This window comes from Armigeres subalbatus, chromosome 2, assembly GCF_024139115.2.
Source record: "Armigeres subalbatus isolate Guangzhou_Male chromosome 2, GZ_Asu_2, whole genome shotgun sequence".
In the NCBI taxonomy this organism is placed as follows: Eukaryota; Metazoa; Arthropoda; class Insecta; order Diptera; family Culicidae; genus Armigeres; species Armigeres subalbatus.
In genome coordinates, this window is record NC_085140.1 from 303155196 (window position 1) to 303164323 (window position 9128).

The 9128-nt window shown below is 43.4% G+C and overlaps 1 protein-coding gene across 2 annotated transcripts; it reads right to left on the bottom strand.

Moving 5' to 3' along the window:
* Positions 1-303: 303 nt before the first annotated feature.
* Positions 304-1946, bottom strand: LOC134216647 (serine protease grass-like). 2 transcript variants are annotated; one of them, XM_062695496.1, is made up of 4 exons: positions 1780-1946; positions 1348-1723; positions 936-1132; positions 304-873 (listed from the first exon to the last, which is right to left on the bottom strand). In XM_062695496.1, exons 1-4 carry the CDS (start codon positions 1829-1831, stop codon positions 461-463), a joined length of 1038 nt encoding a protein of 345 aa, XP_062551480.1. In that variant the 5' UTR covers positions 1832-1946; the 3' UTR covers positions 304-460. The 2 variants fall into 2 exon arrangements, with proteins under 2 accessions (XP_062551480.1, XP_062551481.1); XM_062695497.1 differs by having other exon boundaries at positions 1348-1701; positions 1780-1930.
* Positions 1947-9128: the final 7182 nt, after the last annotated feature.

Below are 9128 nucleotides of genomic sequence, written 5' to 3' on the forward strand. Positions count from 1 at the left end.
CGAAGCCTGCTACGATGCGCATAAATCAGGGACGTATGGAGCAGCGGCATTATCACGGAGAAATTTCTGGAGGATTTTCTGAAAGAACCTTTGCTGGATTTTCTGCATCAATTACTGGAGAAATATTGGGAGGACTTTTCGAAGGATTTATCGAAGGCACTCCGGAAGTATTCCTGGAGGTATTTCCGGAGGATTTCTTTAAAAAAGTCTTCAAAGTAATTTAAAAGATAATTTCCTGGAAAGCTTGTTGGAAAATAAATTGAGTTTTAAAATATTCATTGAAGTACCAAAACATTCTAAATGGTTAGATTTACCTTATATTTGTTTTTAACCATTGGAAAAATCATTTGGATATAACTTTTAAATAATATTTGATATGACCTAATTAAAAAAAAACAATTAAGAAGAATATTACCAATACTTTAGTTTTTTTTAATTCACGGAGATTCACAATCCTATATCATTCATCCACGTGTTCAACGATCCAGCTAATAAAGTTGCGAACCTTGGTGTATACGCCTGGCTCACTCTGCACTCCGCACGATCGCACTCCAAACGAAACGATCCCCTGTTGGACAAACTGCGACGAAAGATCTGCCACATACTGCAGTGGGCCACCGGAGTCACCTGCACAGTTGTCCACCTGATCTACGCCACCGGCACAAATATGGCTTTCGTCCATCCGAAAGCTGCTGTGCAAGTTTCTTAGACTTACGGAGCAGTTCTCCGGAGATACGGAAGGTACTTCGGCATATCGCAGGACATCGAAGGACGTTCCGTTTTCCGTTAAGCCCCATCCCGATACGATGTAAGACGAAGGTTGGACCATGCGTTCATGCAGTGTAGCGTTGGGGAGACAAATCGTACGAACACCTGTTGGAATCAACTATTAGAATGTTATATTTGAACCATATTGTATATGGTATTGAACTCACTATCTCCCAATGTGGCGCTATGTTCTAATCGAAGCAGCGTGATATCATTTATCTTATGCCTGTTGCTGTAACCCGGATGACGAATTTCGCGGTCTACGACTATATCTTGTGGGGGCGGCGTGCAGTCTCGCTCGTCAGCCCTCACGATGCAATCTTCATCTTTGCTTATATCGTTCTCTCCCAATCTTACCGAAACACTAAAAAAAATAACATATAAGGAGCGTAGGACAACACATTAATTGCATAAGGAATTTTGTTGAGTTATCAAACTTTTTTTTTGCGCGAATTTTTTTTTGTGTTTCTATTTATGAATTGATTTTTTAGCCACTTCGTTATAAATACATGGCACTTCAATTAAACCAATCACTATTCAACCACAGCATTGGATTTTCTCAGATGCAATTCTACTTACATGGACCCATATTTAGTGCAGTGAGCCGCCGTCAGTACATATCTAGGGCTTATTAGCGTTCCACCGCATACGAATCCTCCAGTCGCATTACGAAGCAGCACCATCCACGGATAGGAGAATGGCTCCGCTGCTCTGCCTTTCGATATCCGATCATCCTCATGTTTGCCACAATTTGCACTATTCATCACCGTTGAACAGCAAACGCTCAACACTGTTGCGTTACCAATTTTCTCGTGGTAGCAAAGGTCCTCCCTTGCCTTGGAGCGGACATCCATAGGCCATGATCTGAAGTCTGTATCTGCATACCGCTTATAGCTGGGACAGCTCCTGACATCAACACAGATTTCATTGAAGCTGCAAGATTTGAAGCTAAACTCTGAAGAAGCCCAAATGGTAAAAGATCAGACGATAATAGTTTTGTTTTTAACTTACTCGCAGCTGCTAACTGTGTCACACAATATAAAACAGCCAGATACAAATTCATGATTTCAATTCAATGGCTGAGAGGAGACTGTATTTATCGCATGCTTGCTAAATAGGTTCGCATGATACCGGTCCGGCGATGCATTTTGCAGCGCGATTCACAACGTGAATGTTAAGTTTGTGTGGGTTGCGATAAATGATCAGGAACGAGAATGCAGTTTTCTATTCAATAGAAGTGTAAGCTGAGAACTATTTGCTGATAAAGCAAAAGAATTATGAGCAAAACAAAACACATCCCTCTACAGTTGGGTAAAAACATCATAATTCCATTGCGTTGCGACCAAAATTTTAAAGCATGCACGTTGAGCTAGTCCAATTTTAGGTCAGGCGGCTAACGTCCTCGGTGTAAAATGCAAATTCTCGCCGATGAACGATGGCAGTCCTTACTTTGTGCCAATAAATGTGCAAAACCGATTCCTAAAAAACTGGAAAATAATACTTGATTGTTCAATAAATCCATCAAAAGTTCAGGAGCACCCATAAAAAACTATTTAGCAATCCATAAATTAGCTAAAATTTAGTAATTAATAATACAATGATAACGAACTAATTAACCATAAAATTATTGATGATGGTGTTCAGAGCTGCATCCGTGGAGGCCAGTGCCCTTGGCGAAACCAGTTTTGGGCTAATTTTCTTGCATATCCTGTCTGAAAATCGTCGGTGGCGGCGTTTGTCAGAATATTGACCGGCGGCGGCAATTTTTTATTACATTTGTCTATTTTTGACGTAGGGCCTTTTCTATATTGGGGTACACTGCGATTGCGAAAATCGGAGACCGTCACAAAAATATGATAGACTTTGAACGTTAACCTTTGCATCCCCAACCTCTTTTGTGCATCAAAATTTTGGGGATGTTTTTGCTCTAATTCATTCAATTTTTGATAGATTTGTTTGAAATTTTCAGACATGAACCGGAAATTATCATAGTTTCAGAGGATCGATCGATTGGACATGTCGGTCCACCGGTTCCGGATTTATACGGAATCCCAGTGGGGTCTGTCGGGTGGCCATATCGGACATTTTTGACTTTTGTGTTTGTTATTCGTACCAATATCGTCTTTTTATACCCGTATCGTGAAGAAAAATTGTTTGCGATGCTTCTGAACGAATTTGGAAGCACGATGGCCACACTGGAACCGGTTCCGGGGCTCTAACTGGGGACATATATCAGATTGCTTCGAAATGTATCATGAGGCATATCAATCATCGGCATTTTTTGGTGAAAGTTGTTTTGAAATTAGATTTAGATTTCTACTTTCCATTACGATCCTTTTGATCCAGTTGATCCAAACATTCCGGGACACCTGGAACCAATTCCGAAGACCCTGTGGAAGACTTGAATCTGGTTTTTGAAAAAAAAACATAGCATGCGACATATCAAACTTCATGATTCACCATGACAAAAATGTAGGATAACATTTTTTAGATCTTCTACTTCTGTCCAGTTCCGGGGTAGACCTGTGCGCCAGCACCGGTTCCGGGGTAGACCTGTGCGCCGAATGAAATTTAATCGACGGCGGCGTGATAAAAAAATAGCCAGCGGTGGTGGCGTCACACCGTTGGCGGTGTATCGCCGTAGAAATTCCTCCGGAAGTTCCTCTAGCAGAAATCGCTCTCGAAAGATAACGAACAACGATAAAAGAGAGGCAAAAACCTCTTTTCGAATCATAACAAGCCATGAAAACAAAACTATCGCACTTGTATACAAGTTGAAAAAAAAACTTATTCGGATAGGCGTCCCCCACCGATGGGGTTAGATAAAACGCTTTGTTCTCGCTCATTTCAAGTTGGGGACCATATAATTTCGCACAGATGTGTAAAACAAGTTGAAATGCATCATCAGAACCGGTGCCCCCCGAAATTTAGGTTTATTGAACAAAAAAAAAATCATGGGTTGTAGCACCCCGAATCAGTTCATTATCGTAACAGCTACTGAAAAACGTCTCTCGCGGTATGCCACCTATCGAGAGTATATACAAACATGATAAGTGAAAGATTGGCTCATTCTCATTTGGATTGAAACCCTGTTCTCTAGGAAATCCTCCTTAAGTTCCTCCAGGAATTCCTCCGGAAGTTCTTCCAGGAATTCTGTGGTAGCGTCACACCGTTGGCGACCGGTGGATGCGGGGTATCGCCGTAGAAATTTCTCCGGAAGTTCTCCCAGGTATTGCTCCGGAAGTTCCACCGAGAATTCCTTCGGAAGTTCCACCGAGAATTTCTCCGGAAGTTCCTCCAGGAATACTCTCGGAAGATCCTCCAGGAATTCCTTCGGAAGATCCTCCAGGAATTCCTTTTGAAGATCCTACAGGAATTCCTTCGGAAATTCTTCCATCAATTCCTCCGAAAGTTCCTCCAGGATTTCCCCCGGAAGTTCCTCCAGGAATTCCCCCGGAAGTTCCTCCAGGAATTCCTCTGGAAGTTCCTCCAGGATTTCCTCTGGAAGTTCCTCCAGGAATTCCTCTGGAAGTTCCTCCAGGTATTCCTCTGGAAGTTCCTCCAGGGATTATTCTGGAAGTTCCTCAAGGAATTCCTCCGGAAGTTCTTCCAGGAATTCTGTGGTAGCGTCACACCGTTGGCGACCGGTGGATGCGGTGTATCGCCGTAGAAATTTCTCCGGAAGTTCCCATAGGTATTGCTCCGGAAGTTCTACCGAGAATTCCTTAGGAAGATTCACCGAGAATTCCTTCGGAAGTTCCACCGAGAATTTCTCCGGAAGTTCCTCTAGGAATACCTTCGGAAGATCCTCCAGGAATTCCTTCGGAAGATCCTCCAGGAATTCCTTTTGAAGATCCTCCAGGAATTCCTTCGGAAGTTCTTCCACCAATTCCTCCGAAAGTTCCTCCAGGAATTCCCCCGGAAGTTCCTCTGGAAGTTCCTCCAGGAATTCCTACGGAAGTTCCGCCAGGAATTCCTCCGGAAGTTCCTCCAAAAATTCCTCCGGTGTATCGCCGTAGAAATTTCTCCGGATGTTTCCATAGGTATTGCTCCGGAAGTTCCACCAGGAATGCCTTAGAAAGATTCACCAAGAATTCCTTCGGAACTTCCACCGAGAATTTCTCCAGAAGTTCCTCCAGGAATTCCTCCGGAAGTTCCTCCAGAAATTCCTCCGGAAGTTCCTCCAGGAATTCCAACGGAAGTTCCTCCAGTAATTCCTCCGGAAGTTCCTCCAGTAATTCCTCCCGAAGCTCTTCCAGGAATTCCTCTGGAAGTTCCCCCGGAAGTTCCTTCAGGAATTTCTCCCAAAAATTCCTCCAGGAAATCCTCCGAAAGTTCCTCCAGGAATTCCTCCGGAAATTCCTCCAGGAATTCCTCCGGAAATTCCTCCAGGAATTCCTCCGGAAATTCCTCCAGGAATTCCTCCGGAAATTCCTCCAGGAATTCCTCCGGAAATTCCTCCAGGAATTCCTCCGGAAATTCCTCCAGGAATTCCTCCGGAAATTCCTCCAGGAATTCCTCCGGAAATCCCTCCAGGAACTCCTCCGTAAATTCTTCCAGGAATTCCTACGGAAATTCTTCCAGGAATTCCTCTGGAAATTCTTCCAGGAATTCCTCCGGAAATTCCTCCAGGAATTCTTCCCGAAATTCCTCCAAGAATTTTTCCGAAAATTCCTCCAGGAATTTTTCCGGAAATTCCTCCAGGAATTTTTCCGGAAATTCCTCCAGAATTTTTTCCGGAAATTCCTCCAGGAATTTTTCCGGTAATTCCTCCAGGAATTATTTCCGGAAATTCCTCCGGGAATTCCTCCTGAAACTCCTCCAGGAATTCCTCCGGAAACTCCTCCAGGAATTCCTCCGGAATGTCCTCCAGGAATTCCTCCGGAAGGTCCTCCAGGAATTCCTCCGGAAGGTCCTCCAGGAATTCCTCCGGAAGGTCCTCCAGGAATTCCTCCGGAAGGTCCTCCAGGAATTCCTCCGGAAGTTCCTCCAGGAAATCCTCCTGAAGTTCCTTCAAGAATTCCTTCAGAAGTTCGTTCAGGATTTCCTTCGGAAAATCCTTCTGAAATTCCTTCGGATGATCCTTCAAAAATTCTTCAGAGTTACCTCGGGGATTCCTTCGGAAGTTTCTTCAGGAATTCTATCGGCAGTTCTTTCAGTAATTCTTCCAGAAGTTCCTTCAGGATTCCTTTGGAAACTCCTCCAGGAATTAGTGCAGGAGTTCCTTCAGGAATTCCTTAAGGAATTCCTGGAGGAACTTCCGCAGGTATTCCTGAATGAACTTCTGAAGGAATTCCTGGATGAACTTCCGGAGGAATTCATGGATGAAATTCCTGGAGGAATTCCTGGAGGAATTCCTGGAGGAATTCCTGGAGAAACTTCCGGAGGAATTCCTGGAGAAACTTACGGAGGAATTCCTGGAGGAACTTCCGGAGGAATTCCTGAAGGAAATTCCGGTGGAATTTCTGGAGGAACTTCCGGTGAAATTCCTGGAGGAACTTCCGGTGAACTTCCTGGAGGAACTTCCGGAGGAATTCCTAGAGGACAGGGTTTCAATCCAAATGAGAATGAGCAAATCTTTCACTTATCATGTCTGTATATACTCTCGATAGGTGGCATACCGCGAGAGACGTTTTTCGGTAGCTGTTACGATAATGAACTGATTCGGGGTGCTACAACCCATGAATTATAATTTTTTTTTTTTTTTTCAATAAACCCCAATTTCGGGGGGGGCACCGGTTCTGATGATGCATTTCAACTTGTTTTACACATCTGTGCGAAATTATATGGTCCCCAACTTGAAATGAGCGAGAACAAAGCGTTTTATCTAACCCCATCGGTGGGGGACGCCTATCCGAATAAGTTTTTTTTCAACTTGTATACTGCCGTACTACGCATAATTGTCCCATGTACATAGGAAATCCCAGCAAACATGGGACAAATATGCGTATGACGGCAGTATACAAGTGCGATAGTTTTGTTTTCATGGCTTGTTATGATTCGAAGAGGTTTTTGCCTCTCTTTTATCGTTGTTCGTTATCTTTCGAGAGCGATTTCTGCTAGAGGAACTTCCGGAGGAATACCTGGGGGAACTTCCGGAGAAATTTCTACGGCGATACACCGCCAACGGTGTCGCCACCACCACTGGCTATTTTTTTATCACGCCGCCGCCGATAAAATTTCATTCGGCGCACAGGTCTACCCCGGAACCGGTGCTGGCGCACAGGTCTACCCCGGAACTGGCCAGAAGTAGAAGATCTAAAAAATGTTATCCTACATTTTTGTCATGGTGAATCATGAAGTTTGATATGTCGCATGCTATGTTTTTTTTTTCAAAAACCAGATTCAAGTCTTCCACAGGGTCTTCGGAATTGGTTCCAGGTGTCCCAGAATGGTTGAATCAACTGGATCAAAAGGATCGTAATAGAAAGTAGAAATCTAAATCTAATTTCAAAACAACTTTCACCAAAAAATGCCGATGATTGATATGCCTCATGATACATTTCGAAGCAATCTGATATATGTCCTCAGTCAGAGCCTCGGAACCGGTTCCAGTATGGCCATCATGCTTCCAAATTCGTTCAGAAGCATCGCAAACAAGTTTTCTTCACGATACGGGTATAAAAAGACGATGTTGGTACGAATAACAAACACAAAAGTCAAAAATGTCCGATATGGCCAATTCGACAGACCCACTGGGATTCCGTATAAATCCGGAACCGGTGGACCGACATGTCCAATCCATCGATCCTCTGAAACTATGATAATTTCCGGTTCATGTCTGAAAATTTCAAACAAATCGGTCAAAAATTGAATGAATTAGAGCAAAAACATCCCCAAAATTTTGATGCACAAAAGAGGTTGGGGATGCAAAGGTTAATATCTCAGCCGTTTCTCGATGGATTTTAATTTTGCACTTTGAAGAAAATTCATCTTGGATCAACCCATTTCACATAAATAATGACCCGGTAAAAACCGATTCAATAGTAGTAGTAGCAAAATTCTTCTTTATTTAATCATTTTTTGTTCTACAATTATTTTTTACATGTACAGTGATCGGTTTGGCCCTCCAACTTCGAATTAATTTTTTTTTTATCTATTGTTATTCAAGTTTTAAAATATAGTATATCATGACGGCCTTTAGGAGGCGCTAGTGTGTTTTTAAAATTTGATAACCTAACTACTATGTACACTAATATTTTCATTCAAAATTTGATAATCTAGATTGGAACTAGCGCGTTAATTGGTCCGAATGCAAGCAACAGACCCTAAACTTTTCTTTACACTCACCAAAGCGTTCATGTAAGGTTTTTATCCCGGCCAGACGTTGGACCTCGGATGTTCTTGTCCTGGGAGGGGTGTTGAGGATCATCCCCAGGAATTTGTTTTGGACCCGTTGAAGTTTGAGGTGGTGGGTTTTAGCGCAGCTCTGCCAGACCGGCATGCCATATTCGATAATAGGGAGGATGATTTGCTTATAGACAGCAAGCTTATTTGTCACCGTCTTGTCAACCTGTTGCCTGAAAATAAGCTTGCTGTCGAGGGTCAAGCCAAAGTAGTTGGCCTCATTGGACCATTCCACAGTCGTGCCATTGAAGATGATTTTACAGTCCCCAGGCGGAACATGTTTATGAGATTTAGAGTGGGGAAAAATGATGACCTGGGTCTTTGCCGCGTTGATACAAATCTTCCAGCTGGTACTTTGTCAGGGCATCCAGGCCTCGTTGGAGTTTTGCCACTAGCGCTCTGATCACTCGATGGAGGTGTCATCTGCGAACAGAGACAAAATGCCGCCTTCTGGAGGTTCTGACATGTCGGAGGTGAACAGATTGAAAAGTAGGGGCCCGAGGATACTGCCCTGGAGGCGCCTGCGACGATGTTGTGCGCATTGGAACTCGCTCCGCTGATTGAGACCCGAAATGTCCGTGCCGACAGGTAATTGTTGATGATTTTCACCAGGGAGCTGGGAAGATTGTAGCGTTGTAGTTTGAACACCAGGCCATCATGCCATACATTGTCAAATGCCTTCTCGACATCAAGTAAGTGTTGAATTGTAGCGATATTTTTGCATTTGCATCCTTCTGCTGGCGTTTTGGCCCACGCTCCCCTCACCATAGATCCATTAAGTGAAACAAAAGAAATCATAAATGTATTCAGTTTATATCCAATCGTCTTCCAATAAACAGCGGTTTTATTGACGGGAAATTGTATCTTTTACTTTCTGCAACTCCGTTTCGGTTATCCCCCGGTCTCGTTGGACATTCCACTGTGCCTGTTCTGTCGTAATTATATCGGCAAGATTCCAACAGTAAGGCCATAGAGGATGTTTTTGAGACAAACTTGATTCGTCTGAGGACGTT